The 19,516-nt window shown below is 32.5% G+C and overlaps 1 protein-coding gene across 1 annotated transcript in view; it reads left to right on the forward strand.

Moving 5' to 3' along the window:
* Positions 1–18,518, forward strand: part of LOC150108319 (uncharacterized) — a 337,096-nt gene extending 318,578 nt beyond the window's left edge. The window contains exons 53-55 of the mRNA XM_090390692.1: positions 5,457–5,513; positions 8,584–8,672; positions 18,201–18,518. Of these exons, the coding sequence (XP_090246818.1) occupies positions 5,457–5,482 (26 nt within the window). The 3' untranslated portion in view covers positions 5,483–5,513; positions 8,584–8,672; positions 18,201–18,518. The remainder of the gene's footprint in view (positions 1–5,456; positions 5,514–8,583; positions 8,673–18,200) is intronic.
* Positions 18,519–19,516: the final 998 nt, after the last annotated feature.

Raw genomic sequence — 19,516 nt, forward strand, 5'->3', positions numbered from 1 at the left:
ACATATAAAATAAAATTTACCAAAAATTGTACAAAATTTATAACCAGAAAGGGATAAATCACTAGTGCAGATTTGGGCAAGGGGATTAAGGAGGTGGTTGAGTTGGAAACTCAAAATGATGTAGTGATTATCTACCCTAATTAATACTTACCTCAGATTTACAAAGGAATAATTTCCTAAGGTAAAACCAATCGACAATTGTTAATCACCATGAACTGCTCAAGAATTTCTAAGAATTTTTTGGGTGAAGGTATATAAGTAAATTTTTGTCTTACATTCTTCAGTTCTAGTTTAGTGACTCGTAATACAACTATAGTATAACGTGCGACGTAATAAATTTTGTTATTAATTTTTTAATTAATTTTTAATTTACTCATGGCTGATTTTGAGTACGGCGTTAGTAATAAAGGTGAATGGTCGATATCTTACAATAAGAAACCAGATCGATTATAATATTATTACATAAATATTTCGAAATAGTATTACGCATACAAAAACGTATCGGATACCAACAAATTCAAATATATTGGGACGCATGCTTGTTATTTCAAAATTCAAAGTAAGAGAATAAAACCACTGAGTAGAAATAAAGAACCATCGCACATAAATTTCAAATATTAACTTAAAGCATGCTTGAACTAAAAATGAATATGCGTCAAAAATTATTAAGTTCTTTAGAACACCTTACAACGTTTCAATTAGAACATGAAGTAGAAGCAGAACCTTATAACATTTTGAACATGAAAAATAAATAAATAACAGAATGGAAAAAAAATCACAGATTATTATTAAAGATGCTGAATGTGACTCTCTCTCTCTCGCTGCTCTATATTGAAAAATATTCCAAATACAAGATACCATGGTTGTATGAAAATATATTACATTTGTTCTGCAAACGAAGGCAAGCAAATAATAATAAATCAGAATATAGATATTAAAAAAAGCATGACAGCGTGCAGAGAGTTTAAATAAACCATTTTTAATAATAATTATAAGGAAATAGAAAACCTAAATAAATAAATATAAATTTATATATAATATATATGGAAATACAGTATCTGTATATTCGATTCATATATTTCCTCTTCATCTGTTTCAATCGCCACAATAAAATATTTTTTAACACAAAAAACTGATGGCGAATCAAAAATAGAAGAAAGAAATATAAATAATCTTCGTTATGCAGATTAAAGAGTGGAAGACCTACAGAAACAGAAAGTCGCTAAATTACGTACGTGTATAAGTTGCTCCCTCACGCACACAGCTATGTGTGTGTGTGTGTGTTTCAGTCGTTTTCATATACTAGGACATTCAGAGTATGTATGATATGTATCAAGCTCAATTAATGCAAATTGAATGGAACATCGATACAAAAAAAACAGGATTTACTGAGTTTAGAAAGTATTTAGTTGTAATATTTTCGCACGTCAAAAAATAAAATAAAATAGAATAAAATAAATAATGAGCACTAGGCACTTAAAATCATATCAATTCATGAATATCCATAAATGCAAGACTTTATAGATTTTTTAGATATCAGTTTATCGTTATCATAGATATAGCTTTGTTGCGACTTATAAGTATCATACCTAGTTTCAAAACGATGTCTAGTACAACCCTTTAACCCTGTTATATTAGACTTGGACACTGCTGTAAATGAACTGATGCTCTGAAACCCATTTTGGTCTTCAACAAGAGTTCGTGGTGTCAATAGACATTTTAAGAGCAACTTCAAAACAGTAAGCGTTTCATCTGCATGTGCGTGCTTGTCTTTTACAGCATGCATAGATAGTTGGATATAATCAAACTGGAAACTTACGGCAGCAATAATACAGCGTAAGTTACCAATTTGGGTGAGAACTAGTTTTTTGAGATATTTGAGATATGCACATATATTATTATTATTCAAATATTACAGCTAATTGTATAAACACATAAATATTCTGTCGGTCACATTTCTTTTTAATGAACTAATCACAATATACTATTTCAGGCTTCCAAAAATTGCAATGAACTGCAAATTAACTATGAAAAATATAATGACATATGTCATACTACAAACTATGGTTACTGTCCACAATGACTAAAACTCTTATTGCATTTCTATTCCAAAAAGAAAGAGATTGTTTAAAGAGTAGACTCTTTAAACCTTTTTTTTTCAAATTTTTTATATGATGTATAAGATGTACCATGACAGTAACCATGATTGGCTTCTAAAAGGGATTCGTTTAATATACCCTTTGTTGAAAGAAATGGGAAAAGGTGTGTTTCTTTTTGTTCAATATGCAAAAGATTTCCATTGCATGTTTGTGTGTGCGTGTGCGTGCGTGTAAGAATAGATGGAGTTGCGATTTTCTTATTAATTTCGAATACTATTATTAAAAATATATTAAAGGAAGGATATCTCAATTGTTGATTAAATTCCTATAAAATTAATTTTGCATTGTATATGCTGTAATTATCTGTACTGTATATTATATTAATAGAACGTTTGATTTAAAGAGTACATTTAGAGTTATGTTGGGTTGTTTTAAGTTAGGGCCAAAGCAACTAAAGCTAAGGGGCCATTGTATTAGGTATATTAATTGCATATGTTCTTCTGCTTACTTTTTTGTTTTGCAGGGTTTTTTTTTTCATTTCGCGAAACGTTCAATGAGGCCACAGGAACACACACACACACGCAATTATTTTTATGATATTCATGCATGTAGTGTTGAATCTGCAATAAATGAATGAATGAACAGCTCACCTCAACAGAGGAGTAAAGCTATTCGTGTTTATTCATTATAAATGACAATTTAATATAAATATTTCAACATTGTGTGAATAGAGTAAAACATCCTTACCTTCTAAGCGTTTTGTCGTCTTCCTGTTCTTTATTTTTGCTTCAGATATGATTATTCAATCATGTTTGAAAAACATTTTATCGAATCAGGTTTAAAGTATTTTTCTAATAGCGTTTGTTAAAAATCAATCTGATTTGCTGGTTGAACACACTAAGAATGCCTTCGTAAAAAAAAGGAGTAATCCGGCGAGAGAGTGTTAGGAATGTGTATTCGGTAAAGCAGTTTTATAGCTATTTTAATCTGTCGCTTAATGCCCTTCACTATTATACGATTTTGTTTTTGATTTCTTGAGGGGTATTTGCGGTCATACCTCAAGAGATGAATACTAGTTCTCCAGTCACTCCAGTTATAAGACAGGCATCTGGGTTTATTTTTATATGTAAAATTCTTATTTTTAATGTTTCATTTATCGATAACCTAGTTTCACATACTGTTTGCAAATGTTTGTACTCATTTTATACTTTGTATTTTTATAGTATGATACAAACAGTTTAGCAAAATTCATTTTGCTTGCTATCTTTTTTTTCTAATTCCGAATAAGCACCAAGCATTTTTTTTTCTTTGTATGAAACGGAATCGCTTCATCTCTCGGTAATCTCTGACGAAATTATCTAATAATTATTATTAATGAAAGGCTAAAATATTTCGAGATTTATGTACGTCTATGTGCATTCCTGGCATCACTCACTTGATAATATTTATAAACCACTAATGTGTAGTTATGGTGTGTGTGTGTGTGTGTGTGTGTGTGTGTGTGTGTGTATTATGGAGTGGCTTAATACACACTAATTCAGTCTTGTGCCATTTATAATGTTTCTATAATATAGTTATGCATTCTAAATTTATATTAATAGATTTCTTTAATTATTAGTTACAGCGCCATCTCCTGTACGGTTTTGAATAATAACCTTTCAATATATTTATGTTTATATTGAGTTATGTTTTTATTGATAGGACTGAATAATATAGAAGAAAACTGTAACATAATAATTATTACTGTTATTTATTTATTTCATATGACAATGGTGTTCAACCTTTTTTACTACGCGAGCTACTTTTCTCTAAAAAGTTATTCGGCGATCTACTCTCTTATATAGATCACGTTCCCCCAACCTTTTATCTGATTACACACAAATAAACAACTAAAAAAAAAATACACAACTAAAAACTTTTAAAAACAAAAACTTTTCACAGTTGAAAACAAGCACTCTGACTGGCTGGTAAGCTTCCGTCTTCTGACGTCACACACACGTATTCGTCCATTTGCAGCAAAAAAAGTGTGAACATGGATTCATCGGATCACATCCCTCCACTGCTGTGTAATCTACTGCCTGTAATCTTTGCACTATTGGAAGCGACGACTTGCGTTGACGGGAGTGGTCAAAGGCTCGTGTCAGGTAACCCGACTATGATATCCAACTCTGTGTAGTTCCATGCGCAGAGTTTTTGTTGAAATGGATTTTTCACTACCTGTGTGGAATTTTTCATACAATTGCTCATCAGTAACCGCCTAGTGTTTGTTGTTCAGCACACTAAAGCTCGAACGTCCCTCCCTTGCAGTAACATCATCAGCGAAATGCAGTAGCGGACAAAAGCATTTCGCTGATGATGTTTGTCCTGTCGACTGCCATGTTGAGATAACTTTAGAGACTGTTCTTCGACTAACATGTGCATTTCAGTTGTTCTGGTCACAGATGCACTTGCCAGCCTAGTTTCAACAATCACGTTCCTTTCAAAGTCACCGAGATCCTCTCTGGATTCCATTCTAACATGCAATCAACGGCGCAAGCCTCAATTTGCCTATATACACATGTCCCTAGGAATGTTCGGAGTATATTTGCATATCAACTGCATCTGTGTTTGGTGCATTGTAGACACTGCATTACAACTACTGATAACGCGATCCGATAGTTCAGTGTTTCCAGTTTTTTTTTGTCCATTACCTTTACATTATATTTTGATTTAAAAAAGCAGTGGACATCTGACGATATCCAATCAGTTCACTGTTTAACTTTTTTTTTGAAAGCGGCTTCAATAATAACTGATAACCCTTTAATTTAAACAACTGTTGTTCTAAATAACGACATTCATTAAACTAAATCCTATGTTCTTACTGACTACTATTACTGATCACTAGAAAGAGTTAAAATTTTTACAACTTCCCAGTGTATAGGAATATTCTTATTTAAATTGTATTTACTGTATTACGTGTCTTGTTAATTTAATTTTAATACAATGTATTGATAGTTAATATTACGAGCTGAATTTTTAGACTTTCACAAATATGTCCTAAAATAAAATTAGAACAAAACAAGGAAAGCGAAATATAAAAATACACAAAATATTAATATTCGAAATTGCTAAACTATTGATAATCTAAACATGAATCTCTGCTATCTTGTCAAATTCTTGAAATAAATTAATATAAAAATATTAAAATTTCAATGATTCTGTGAAATGTGTGTCAAAATTGAAGTCATTAGTTGACTTCAATTTTTTTGAATATTCTAGAATTAAACTATTTAATTTTAATATTAATGCATATATTAATATTTCGATGAAGAATTCAAAACATTAATTCTTATATGAATAATATTTCTTTACTTATAGAAATACGAGGATGTTTTTCTTATTAGAAACTCAATTTTCATTTCTTCTTTGGATGAGGTAAGTGGATTATTTACTTAAATAACTATAGATATTCACTGTTTCAATATTTCAAAGTTGTGATTTAAAACGGATTTAGTCCGCGATTAAGTTGCGATTTAGTCCTCGCGGTTAGCCTAGTGGCTTTGCGCTTCGCAACCAAAATGCTGGGGAAGGAGTGTCCTAAGTTCGATTCCCGTCGCCGACGTGAGGAGCTAAAGGATCTGCCATAGCCAAGGTAGCCGGTCTTGGGCGTAGACAGCAGGGTTTTTTTCGCCAGTTTATCCGGGGTTTTTCATCCCGCAAGCAAGCAAACCGGCCCCGTGAACACACAGGGATACAGCCAGGAATTCTTAGAGGCAGAGGAGTGACCATCCTATCTTCGTACTTCGGTTAAGAAATCCAAGCATGTTTGGAAGGTTGTGGGCCTTAAAGGCCTATTAAAACCAATGGGATAGGGGATTTAAAACGGAGCAGATGGTTAAAATTATGATTGCATTTTCTTAATTCGGTAAAGTTGTTTATTTGAACTGTTTTATGGTTGTAAAAGTCAACTGGAGCAGAGTTGCCTATCAATTAGGCGCCTCCATTCTGCAGATGGGTGATAATAAAGAAATCGAACACTAATTAAAAACTAATGAACTTAAATAAATTTTTCACCCGAAATGATATCTCAAATGTAATGAAAAACTAAATATAAATAATTATAAGAGAAGAAGAAAAATCTGAAGAAGAATCAGACTTTCTCAGAAAGTCAGATAAACGGAGAGAGAAGACGCTACGGAATATCCAGAGAATAGTTAAATGTTGAATCTATTGTTAAAATATATTCGACTTTCACGAAAGAACTTTTGCTCCGAAGTCAAACAGTTCATACTAAGATTTAAACAACAAATCCTTATTTTCTTGTGAATGAAACTATTTTACTCCAGAAAGTAAACTATAGGATGCCAGGAAAAGGTAATCTAGTCGGTGTGTCTGGCATCGATGTTATAACGGTGTTAATTACAGCGGCATAGCACTGTAGAGGAAAACTCAATTTCCACAGCTACTTTGGAAATTTTGAAAAATAATCTGATGGGTTTTTTAAATAGCATATATATTCTGTGTGACAATATAGTATTATATCAAAATAACTAGAAAATATGATTTTGGCATCTCTCTCTCTCTCTCTCTCTCTCTCTCTCTCTATATATATATATATATATATATATATATATATATATATATAGAGAGAGAGAGAGAGAGAGAGAGAGAGAGAGAGAGAGAATTTAACTTGGGTAATGTATATTAGGGTTACCAAGTCATTTTATAAACTTGGTTATTTTACTCTTAATCCCAAGTAAGCAAACAGTTAAGTTTGCGCCTGAACGTAGTTCAAGTCGAAAGGTGATGCATCACCAACATTAAAGGTATAGATACACACACACACACACACACACACACTTTCTACTTTTATATATTACTTTTATTTAATAGCTGGAGTGGGCGGTATACCAGTGGCATCGCGTGCGCAATACCTCTCTATTCAAAGGACTCAAAGGCGTATGTATTTGTGACCGCCCACTTCGGTTATTAACGGGAATGCGATGCAATCTTTACTCATCGAAAAGTATCCTCTTCATGAAGCATTAGTATATTGTGTTTAAATTTAGAAATCACGAGAATCCAGGAAGTAATTAGGAGATTTTTTAACAGGAATATATATATCATCATCATCATCATCATTAAATTCCTCCATGCATGTTGAAGGTATGTAAAGGATATGATAGTGCTACATGAACAATTTACATCACTACTAACTCCAAATCAGCTTGTTACCTGTCAAGACTCCAACATTATCAGATCTTATATTTCTATCATCTAAGGCACTTTGTACCGTATCAATCCACCTATATCTTGGTCCTTCTCTGGATCTTTTTCCTTCCAACTAGGCAGAGAACACTTGTTTTGCTAATCTTTCCTCTCCCATTCTGTTTAAGTGACCATACCACCTGAGATTAGCTCTGCTAACGCATTCCTGGATGCTGACAATGTCAAGTTCTTTCATAACATCCTCGTATTTAATATGATATTGTCATAGATGCCATCTTCATGCCCCTAATCTTTCTGGAATCTAATATCTGCGGTCTCTAGTCTTTTGTCAAGTGTTTTTACTTCTGACCCATTTCTCAGATCCATAAGCTAAAATTAGTTTGAATACTGGCTTTAAACAAAAATGAATACAACATTAAATCGAATGGACAGCAGACTACCAAAAATATTATACAGATACAAACGAAATGGAAAAAGAAGAATCGGAAGACCAAGAAAGAGATGGCATGAGATCGAAACAGGCCACCTGGTCTAAAATCCATGTTAGGAAGAAGAAGAACACTGTCTTGTATACAGCTGATTTAGTGTTTTGACTTTCTCTCTTATTCCATATAAATTTATTCATTTGACTTCCTATCATACAGCTTTACTAATTCTGTTGTCTATTTCCATATTTAATGTACCATCTTCACTAAAAATCGTGCTTAAGTGGCTGAAATGTTTTACTTGTTATATAGGTTCTCCATTCACAACACAGTTGATATTTTCGATGCTTCACTATTTTCATTGTTTTTGTCTTGTTATTGCTGACCTTCATACCATATCTATTACAACAGTTATTCAGTTTAGTCAATGAATCTTGCAGATATGTAGCGGATTTATCTAGAAGTATAACATCATCCGCATAAAGCAAAGAACTGAGATTAACATATCTAATTTTGATATCAGGTTTAATACCACTTTCCTTCATAATATGATCCACATAGATAATGAATAAGAGAGGGGATAATGTACATCCTCGTCTGATATCAAATTTGATATCAATATTAACCTTAACAAAAACTTGTGTATCAATTTCATCTGTTCTGTTTTGTATGGTGACTCCTTAAATTAAAGGAATACTGACTAATTAAGTCTTATCTCATAATATGACTTAATTTTTAATTAATGGTTTTAATTAATAAAAGTTAATAATTTTCCTTAATATTTTATAAATTATCAGCATTTAGGTTCATTTTTTACAACTTTTCTAATTAAATGTCCTTTTTCTCTACAGGTATACCATTACAATGTTATCCAGGCATTTTATTGCCCTTGAAGTGCACGTCGCAAGAGTTTGTATAAGAAAAAAGTCTGGAAAACAAGGTATTTTTTATAATATTTTTCTTATTTTTCATTTTGTTTTAATCCTGCACATATAACTTTTATACATATTATTCATTCAAAGGTCAATGAATTAAAAATATTTATCAATGCATTCCTATTAATACAATAATACATTTTCCTTAATATAAAAACGATACTAAATGCAGCAGCAAATGAAAGCTTAGGAAAGACCAAAAAATTCAATAAAAGAAAAAAACTAAAGATCTGGGATGATACAATCAAAGAAATAACCAAAAAGAAAAAAAAGAAGCCTATCACAAATGGTTAAGCAGTAAAAGATTAGAAGATGAAATAGAATATAAAAGAATAAGAGCCATAGCTAAAAGAGAAGTCAGAAAAAGACGTAGAGAATCATGGAATAAATTTGTTTCTAATTTAGAACATGATTTATATAAAATAAGACCCAATGTATATAAGATTTTGAAACACTTAAATGCAGATACCAAAGAAAACGTAAAATTAAAAACTGAACTGAAATTAGAAGATTTTCTAAATTACTACACAGAACTGTGGACAGACAAATATTTTAAAAAAGACAACTGGCAAACAATTAACGAAAATGAAAAGGAAATAACTGAAGAAGAATTAGAAATCAGCCTGAAAGAAACAAGAAACGGAAAATCACCTGGAGAAGATAAGCTAGGTTCAGAACTATATAAACATGCAGGAACAAGATTCAAAGAAAGACTCTTCTTATTTTTAAATAAAATTTACTCAACTGGTATCCCCCCAATAGAATGGACAAAAGCAATTGTGATTCTTATCTTTAAGAAAGGTAATAGAGATGACCCTAAAAACTATAGAGGTATCAGTTTGCTAAATTCCTGTTACAAAATATACAGCAGAATCTTAAATAACAAACTAATGAAATATTCCGAAAACTTTATTCTAGAAGTACAGAATGGATTTAGAAAAGGACGATCATGTATAGACCCGGCCTTTTGACTAAAATTAATAATAGAGAAAAGAAGAGAATATAATTTAGAAACACATGTTGCATTTATTGACTTTGAAAAAGCATTTAACAAAGTTAAAAGAAACATATTATTTGACATATTAAAAGAAAGACAAATACCAAATAATATCCTAAAAGCTATCAAAAGTATATATGAAAATAATCAAATACAAATAAGATTAAATCACGAGCTATCATATACGAGAGAGAGATAAACCAAGGGGTCCGACAGCGATGTCCCCTCTCAGCAACTCTTTTTAATAGCTACTTAAATGAAATAACAATAAAATGGAATAAAAATTTACATCAAGGAATTAAACTTTCTCCTACAGTTAACTTAAACACTTTCCTCTTTGCCGATGACCAAATAATAATTACAAATTCTGAAGATAACTTAGGGATGGGACAAATAGGCTTCTGCAATTCATGTACACTAATGCCAGGAGTATTAGGAACAAGAAGGAAGAGTTTTAGGCCATGGTTGGCACTTCCAGGCCACAGGTTGTTGGTATTAGTGAAACATGGCTGACAGAAGATGATAAAGCTAGTGGGATTGAATGCGACGGGTATAGCGTGTTCAGGAGTGACAGGGTGAATTAAAAGGGGGGAGGAGTGTTATTGATGATAGCTGATGAGCTGCAGCCAAGGAGTATAGAAGTTGAACTGCAGGATAGAGAAAAGAGCACATTTGAGGCTGTTTGGTGTGAGATAGAATCTAGCAGAACAAAATATACAATTGGGTGCTGCTATAGACCAGGTGATGGAATAGATGGTGAGGGTAGTATGCATAGGCAAATAGAAGAAATGAGTGGAAGGAGGGTAATTATTATGGGTGATTTCAATTATGGTAACATTGACTGGAAAGAGGAGAGGGGACATAGGAGGAAGGAATTGGATTTTATGCGGATATTAAGGGACAACTATCTACGGCAACATGTAGTGGAAAATACCAGGGGGAAGAGAGTGCTGGACCTTGTAATTGCAACTGAGAATGTGGCTGTAACAAACAGGATCATGTTGCCACCAGCTGGTGAGAGTGACCATAAGGTCATGACTTTGGAGGTGGCTAAAGGAGTGGAATTTAAAATTAAGACAGGGTACATGTGGAATCACCGGGCTAGTAAGTATGACAAGCTTAGGTGTGTGCTTGGCTCAGTGCCATGGCATGTAAAACTGCAAGGGCTGGATGTTGATAGTGCATGGGAGGTGGTTAAGAACTGTTTGTAGGAGGCAATGGTTGACTGTATACCAAGAGTCCGAATAATTAATCAAGTAGGGGTTAAATGGATGAATAACACTATTAAGCTTGAGCTGCAAAAAAAGAAACAATTGTGGAGGGAATTTAAGGAGAAAGGTGACCATCAGGTGCAGGAACAGTATAAAGCTCAGGCCAGGATGGTAACAAGGGTGGTAAGAAAAGCAAAAGCAGATTACCAAAGAAAATTGGCCATGCAGGCTAAAGAGAATCCCAAACAATTTTTTCAATATGTTGCAAGTAAAAGGAAAAATGCTCATGGTAAAATGATCTTAAAAAATGCTGAGGGTAGGAGGTAACCGAATCAGTCGATATTGTGGAATTACTTAGCGAGCACTTTGCAAGAGTATATCATCCAGGTGGTGACTTTGCAGGAATGGAAGAACCAACAGCTTATACTGGAATTTTGATGAATGAAGTAGAGGTAACTAGTCTATTACAGAACCTCAATGTCAATACATCTGTGGGATTGGATGGTATACCAGCTCGTGTCGTAAGTGAAACGGCCAAAGAATTGTCAGTGCCCTTGACCATTTTGTTTAATTTGAGCCTCGGGTCTGGGTCAGTCCCAAGGGGGAGGAAAGAGGGGAAAATAGTTCCGCTGCACAAAGGTGGTTCCAAGGCTGCTGTTGAAAATTACTGGCCAATCAGCATAACAGGAATCATTATCAAGGTCTTAGAGAAAATAGTCGAGAGGGAAATACAAGATTGGATAGAAGAAAATGGGATACTGTATCGGGGACAGCATGGTTTTGTGAAGGGTAGGTCATGCCTCAGTAACTTGCTCACGTATTATAACACAGTGACGGCTGAACTGGATAAGGGTAATGGGTTTACAGTGATTCTACTGGACCTTGCTAAAGCCTTTGACAGGATACCACATGGAATTCTAATCAGTAAATTGCAGCATATGGGGACGGACATAGGGTTGGTGAGATGGATAGGAGGGTGGTTGACGGAGAGATATCAGAGAGTGGTTTGCTCAGGAGTAGAGTCCACAAGACGGCCTGTGACTAGTGGTGTGCCACATGGATCTGTTCTTGGACCACTGCTGTTTAATTTGTTCATTAATGATATAGGAAAGGATCTGAGAGGAACAGTTCATTTGTTTGCGGATGATGCGATGTTGGGTAGGGCAATAGTGAATGCAGATGACGTCAAAATTTTGCAGGATGATTTGGATAGATTGGAGGTCTGGGCTAAGGAGAATGGATGTCAATTCAATGTGGCAAAATGTAAGGTTATGCATTTTGGGGTGAAAAGATTGGCGGCAGTTTACTGCATTGGTGGAACTGTGCTCCAGGAAATTGATGAGGCACGAGATTTAGGAGTGTTGGTGGATAAGGAATTGAAATTTAGGGGGCACATTGCAAAAGTGGCCAAATCAGCTCATCAAATCACTTGGTTGCTGAAGAATACGTTGACAAGCAGAGACAAGCAGGTTATTGTTCCTCTGTATCGAGCCTTGATAAGATCCCATCTCGACTACTGTGCCCAGATTTGGTCACCTAGGTTTCTTCTTGATGGGGAGGAGGTGGAGAGAATGCAGAGGCGAGTGACCAAGATGATAGCAGGTCTGTGGAATGAACCTTATGAGAACAGGTTGAGGATTTGTGGATTGCAAAAATTGGTTGATAGGCGGAGGAGGGGAGATAGGATTGAGACATTCAAATTACTGAAGGGTTTCTATAAAATTAATTGAGAAGATATTTTTGAGAACAGGGCTGGTTGTGGGAGGACTAGGGAACATCCATGGAAACTGGGCAAAAGTGTGGTTAGTAAAGGTGTTAGAGCTGGGTTCTTTACTTTTACATTAGCGAATGAGTGGAATGCGCTCCCTGTGTCTGTGGTGGATGCTGTGACAGTGAATGAGTTTAAGGCGAGGTATGATAGATACTCTATGAATGTCGAATAGTTGTGATGAAAATGATTTGGGGCCTCCCTCGATGAGTCTAATGACTCTCTGGAGTTACCCGTAATAATAGTAATAGTAATAGTAATAACTTACAGAAAGCTATTTTAGATCTAAATGAGATATCCAAAGATTATGGTATGATAATATCAACAGAAAAATCAAAAACTATGGCCATTAAAGGACAAGATCCAGCAAGAACTAAAATAGTAATAGATAACAAGATCTTAGAATAGGTGAATTCATTTAACTACCCACGATGTATGATCACATATGAAAATGAAAAAGATATAAACGTAAAAATTGCAAAATATTTAAAAATAACAGGTGTAATTAACTCTATATTTAAACCAAACCTAGTTCAAAAACAAACCAGACTAAAAGTATACAATACATTAGCCCTACCAGTCGTAATGTATGGAAGCGAAATCTGGACAATAAAACAAAAAGATAAACAAAGATTAACAACAGCAGAAATGAAGTTTATGAGAAAAACTGCAAAGTATACCCTATTTGATCACAAAAGAAACGAAGATATTATGAAAGAATTAAACCACGAACCAATAATAGAAAAAATTAAAAAATATAAACATAAATGGATGGAACACGTTCAAAGAATGAAAACAGAAAGATTACCGAAACAAGCCTTAAAGTACAAGCCATTAGGAAAAAGAAAACCAGGACGTCGTCTTAAACGATTCAACGATGACTTCTAAGGCCGGAACAGGCCATGCTAGGCCTAAATCCTTGATACGCATGATGATGATGACATTTTCCTTAATGATATTAATTTTTATTGATTTCTAAAATGTTTACACAATTACAATAATCATCTTTAGTGACATTCCAACTTATAATTTTTACAAAATTCAGAGCTTAGTGCTGCATATGTGATTCATTTTCTACATTTCATTTCAATTGATATTTTGATAATAATACTTTCTGCTCTTCTAATATTAACAATGAAGATTACACAGAATTTTTGAATGATGGATAATAATAATAATAATAACATGATAATGTCTCAGATAAATTACATACATATATTAATAGTAATAATAATTTTATTATTATAAAAAATAGAAAAATAACAATTTTTCTATGTTCATATTATTTTCACATTAATTGCAATAATAATAATAATATAATCATATCAAAAATCACATTAATCATGAACCCAGTAATTAAAAATCATAATAACCATACTAATCAGAAATCATATCAATTGTTATGTAATAATTGGTGTAAATCACAAAATCCATTATCACGATTCAAAATAATCATAATAATAATAAAAGTATGCATTATACAGAACACACTAAACTTTAATTCTTGAAGAAATCAGACATAATTCAATACATTACTTAATTGGTTTACATCAACAAAATATGAGGGAAAATATCAAAACGCTGTAATTGCAGAATATTTTAATTTTCTAAGAATTTACCAAAAAAATAATTCCAATCATTCCAATGAGAAATTCTTCCAAATTCTCTGGTTCTATTTTCGTATGCAGGATGAAAATGAAAAAAGGAGAATAAAATAAGAAAAACCCACAAAATGGAAATCTGAAGTTCTGTTTTCGGAAAACATTTTATAATCGACTAATAAGTGAATGTTTGAAATTTGGTATCTTAGGTCATTACTTTAATTGGTATAGGTTTTCATTTGTCTTCTAAATAAGACTATTTTTAAACGTTCTAAAGAAGAGAAAGGTATCTGCTATAATAACAATAACCTACTTATACTTGCCTTAAATAAGATGACAAGTAAAGAATTCTGCTCATCACTAGATTAAGATATGCTAATTTTTTTAAACACAATTACAATAACCTTCTTTAATGACATTCTATCTTGTAATTTTTACAAAATTCAGCACTGAGTGCTGCATATTTGATTCATTTTCTACATTGCATTTCAATTAAAATTTTGATAATACTTTTTTGCATATATATTTACAAGAAGTGTTCTTCTAATATAACAATGAATATTACGCGGAAGTTTTGAATAATGAATAATAATAATAATAATAATAATAATAATAATAATAACATGATAATGTCTCAGATAAATTACATACGTATGATTATTACAGATGATTATTACAGACATTTTTTGCATCTTTACACATTATGTATAAAATAAAAATATTTCTATTTTCATCGTACAGAATATTTCCATATTTACAACTAGTGAATAGTATACTTGATGCTCTGTACATAATACTGTATGCAGCTTAAGGCACATTATTTCTTTTCAGTATTTTTTTCTTTGGATATAAAATCATATACTTTTTTTTAATATCTGTATCTTCATTATTATTATACACCGTACTGACTGTTTTGTGACATAATTTGCAGTCTTTGATTATGAGGATTACGAGTGGATGAGTGAGGCAGATTAATCCCACCTACTTCGAAGCTTGGGTTAGCTTTTATGAAGAGAGGGATTAGCCTTCACTATTTATGTTGTTGTTACTGTTTATGAATGGGATGTAGACATTGGATTCTGGTGATTTGTGATGTGTATATTAGTGTTAATGGTATATTAACTTTGTTGGTATTTTTTCCAGAGTTCATGTTTTAATGTTCTGTAGTTATCTATGTGTTTTAAATTTCTTGGTAGGTTGTTGAGTAGCATCTAATGTGATCTCACAAAAGAACCGTATGTGTTGTTGAAGGGTGTAGGGATGTAGAGAGTTGTTGTGGGTCATGCTATACAACATGTGTCTCTGTTGTTTCGATAGGTGACGTTGAACTAATTCCTTGTTAATGTTATGTAGTGTTTGAGATCTTTTATGCTCAGGATTCTGTGTATCGCCATGTGCTGGTCGGATATTGGGGATTCGCAGATATCGTGATATAGAAGGTTTTTTTTTTATGTTAGATGGAATAATACCTTTTACTTGGAAGAATTTTGCTGCGATGATCCGGAGTTTGGTATGTAGTATTCTATATGTTTTGTCCATTTGTACCTATTTTTGTTACTTGTGTTCTGTTCCTCTTATACCTGTTGACTATAGTTTGGTGAGTAGTATGTTATGTTTTAATGTGTCAAATGCTTTGGTTAAGTCAAGCAGTATAAGGAGGGCATGCTTGTTTTTGTCGAGATCTTTGTTTATTGCGTCGGCGATGTCTTCTAATAATGTGATGGTGCTTTTTGTTTTCTGAAAGTCGTATTGGTTTTGTGAGATGATGTTGTACTTCTGTTAAAAGTTCTGAGTCTGGTGTGTGTTATTTTTTCTAGAAATTTTGAAATGACCCGTTCGTTAGCTATTGGTCCGTAGTTCTGAGTCGTTTCTTTTACCATGTTTGTAAATTGGAGTAATTATTGCAGTTTTTAGTTGATGTGGAATAATGCCAGTGTCGACTGTTATGTTCACGAGCCTCAAAAGTATTAATTTATTTGTTCAAAGTGGGTTAAAAGGCCTGTGAGTCTTATTTTGTCTATTCCTGGAGTGGTCTTTGGTTTTAGCTGTAAGAGTGCTTCTTTCAGTGCCTGTTTTGTTACGGTGAAAAATACATTGTTTGTTGTCGACTTCGTGTCCTTAGTTTTTTGTTGATTGTTAGCAGATTGTCTTTTTTGAATTGCGTGATATTGTTTGTGAAGATATGGCTGAATGAGTCTGCTAGTTCCTTTTGGTTTGTGTCCTGACCGAAAGGTTTTGCAATAAAATCTTGTGCTGAAGTTTTCTTTTTTCGAGTTACTAATTCGTTGAGTGTAGCCCATGTTTGCTTCATGTTGTCATTATAGTCCATGAATTTTTGGAAGTAGTAGTGTCTTTTTGCCCTACGAATTTTTGTTGTTAGTTGATTTCATTGTGTTTTTGTATAAGGTTTGTACATGTATGTTACTGTGAGACTTTTTAGTTTTTTCCATAGATTTTCTTTTACAGTAATACTGTTTAGTATGTCGCCATTTATCCATGGATTGTTGTATGTTTGTCGCCGCGTTTGTGTAGGTTTTGTTGTTTTTTTGTATATTTATGTGAACTTTAGTTGGAAATTCTCATATAATGTTACAGGATCATTTATGTTAAGTAGGTAATTTTTGTCTGTATTTTTTACATGGTTATCGACAATGCTCTTTAATATGTTCGAAGTTTTGTCGACTTTTGTGGTGGTGCGAGGGGGGGGGGGGGTAGGTAACGTAATAAAACAAAGTTGAGACAAAGTAGTGATCGGCAATTTTGACATTAATTACTGACGATGTGTATACATGGATGGGAGCCCGTATGTTGATATGATCAATACATGATTTTGTTATTGAATTGTTGAGTATTTCCTCTTTTGTTGGGGAGTTAATGGTAGGGTTTATGTTGTACTGACTTAGCATATCGAGGTACGTGTTAGTGGTTGAAGAAGTGTGGTCAAGAGTATTTATATTATTTCTCCTATTAATAATAATAATAATAATAATAATAATAATTGTGTGGTGAACAGGTCCAATTTCTAATGAGTTTTTATTCAATCCCGCACATGAGTGTTTCAGATTCTATATGATTTTAGTGTCTTGTGTAGGAGATTTGAAGGAGAGGAATGTATTTTTGAATAGTTGCAAGTTTGAATTGCAGGGACGCTATGGAACCTTGTTTCATAGAAGGATCTGTATGGAATGAAGGGGAATTGGAAAGAAGCAAAATACAATACAAACTTTATTGAGAAGATAACAACAGGACAGTTCTGTAACTAGAAGAAGAAGGATGATTCAGACCGGAAAAGATGTGAAGCAGCAGATACGGTCGAACATAAAGGAATGATGGACTGTTTGGAGGAGTAATACTTCTGTAGTATCTCAATCTGGTCTTAGAATATTTTTCGTAATTTTTACATTTTATTACCTAGTAGTCTAAATAAAATCTAAACGGTTGTAGGATCGTTCAAAATGAAGTCTCTAGAGACGTTTGAGAAGTTCCTAACCTGGAAATCTTGTGGATCTGTTATGGTATTAATTCAATCGAACAACTACAAATCACTTTTATTATCACTTTGTGATTTACTAGCAGAAGGGGACCCAAAATAATATTAGCTCATTCTTTATTTTTTGTTAGATATTTGCGAATGATATTTGAATTTTCAACGTAGAGATTATAAAATTTAATTTTCTTCCTATCTTCTGTATGTGAACCTCAATAAATTAGAGCAAAAATTATTTTAAAATAATGCTATTTTATATACTTCCTTTCTTCGTATACATCTGTAGAAATTAACAGGCTTTTTTGTGAGTAAATAAATAAATTTCATTTTATCAAAGGTTGGCAATTTTTGCTTATCTTAATGAGCTAGAGTTATAAGCATAGTACATCTGCAAAGTCTTATTCTTCTTGTTTAGAACAGCAAGATAACAAAACATGAGAATTGTGAATTTTTTGTTATTATTTCCTAGCATTTATGAAGGCACCCTATTTATATGATCGGTATTCTTCGAGGTGGACAGTCATCGTGGTGTGTGGGACCAATTTCTTGGTGCACTCTTTCCTGTCTTGGTAAGGTAAAAGTATTTATTAAATAAAAATAAATATTAGAACTCACCTTCCAATGGCGCACAGAAAAAAAATTATCAAGTAGGTTTGTCTAAGATTTTTTTCTGACATAGCCTCACGCACATTGTTATATAATTAATGTTATTTATGTAAATATGTTATGTGAATACCATATGTTTATGTTTATGTAGTATAAAATAAAGACCCATTTTGGGTAACTATTAATGCTTTATGTTTCTTTTATTAGCGTTCGAAGATTCAATTAAGAAACTCAATACGATAAGTAATAAGACTTCATTAGATTCCCTTTCCACGGGAAAATATATATTATTTGTTTGTCGATGTTTGAATAAAGTATTGTTATTACATTTTGTTTTTAAAAGCGATATTCTGTGTAAATATGAAACTGTAATCATAAAATATTCAAGTTATAAGGAACCTAAGTCGAATATGTTATGAATATTTGAATGAAAATAACACATATTGATAAAACAAAAAAAACAAAGTATATTTTGGACAGTTTTAATATTGTGTAAGTATGGTTATCTATATGCATTTCTTTATATATAATTACAATATTGCATCCTTATTGAAATGTTTCTGGACATTTTTAGAAATATTATTTTCATATTTATTTCATTTGTCTAGAAAAATGAACTACCTGGCATTTTTTACTTTCATTTGAGAAGGAATATTAATTTAGCTATAAACGTTTTCTCAAATAAATTTCCTTTATTTTATGCAATTATAATTATATGTCATTTTATCTTTAATTAAATAAATGTATCATTAATGAGTTTTTTAACAAAATCATTTCTACAAACGTATATTAGTTATGATGCATTTCGTGTATGTTGAAGGTACATTGGACGGAAATCTTCCATAGCTGCTATTTTCTTTATTTTATAAATCTAGCTTTTTATAAGCAACTATTTAGCGTCATAAGTCGTTAAATACTTCATAATACTCCATAGTTGTGGAGTATCTTATGTGGAGTATCTTATTAGTACCGTATATTTACACTACTAATATCAAGCTGAAGGATGTTAGCTGAAGAAAGCTAGTCATATTAGCAAGCTGCATTTTATAAAATTTGTAAGAACCTACTGCATTCGTTTTGTCAGTTCATACGAATATACTGATTGTACCCTGTATGGAAAGATTAATGAAATTTAATATGTAGATGAAATTCAGAGTGTTCAATGGGAAACTTAGTGAA

Source organism: Typopeltis vanoorti, chromosome 3 (assembly GCF_054136105.1).
Source record: "Typopeltis vanoorti isolate ZY-2024b chromosome 3, IOZ_Tvanoo_1.0, whole genome shotgun sequence".
Classification (NCBI taxonomy): domain Eukaryota; kingdom Metazoa; phylum Arthropoda; class Arachnida; order Uropygi; family Thelyphonidae; genus Typopeltis; species Typopeltis vanoorti.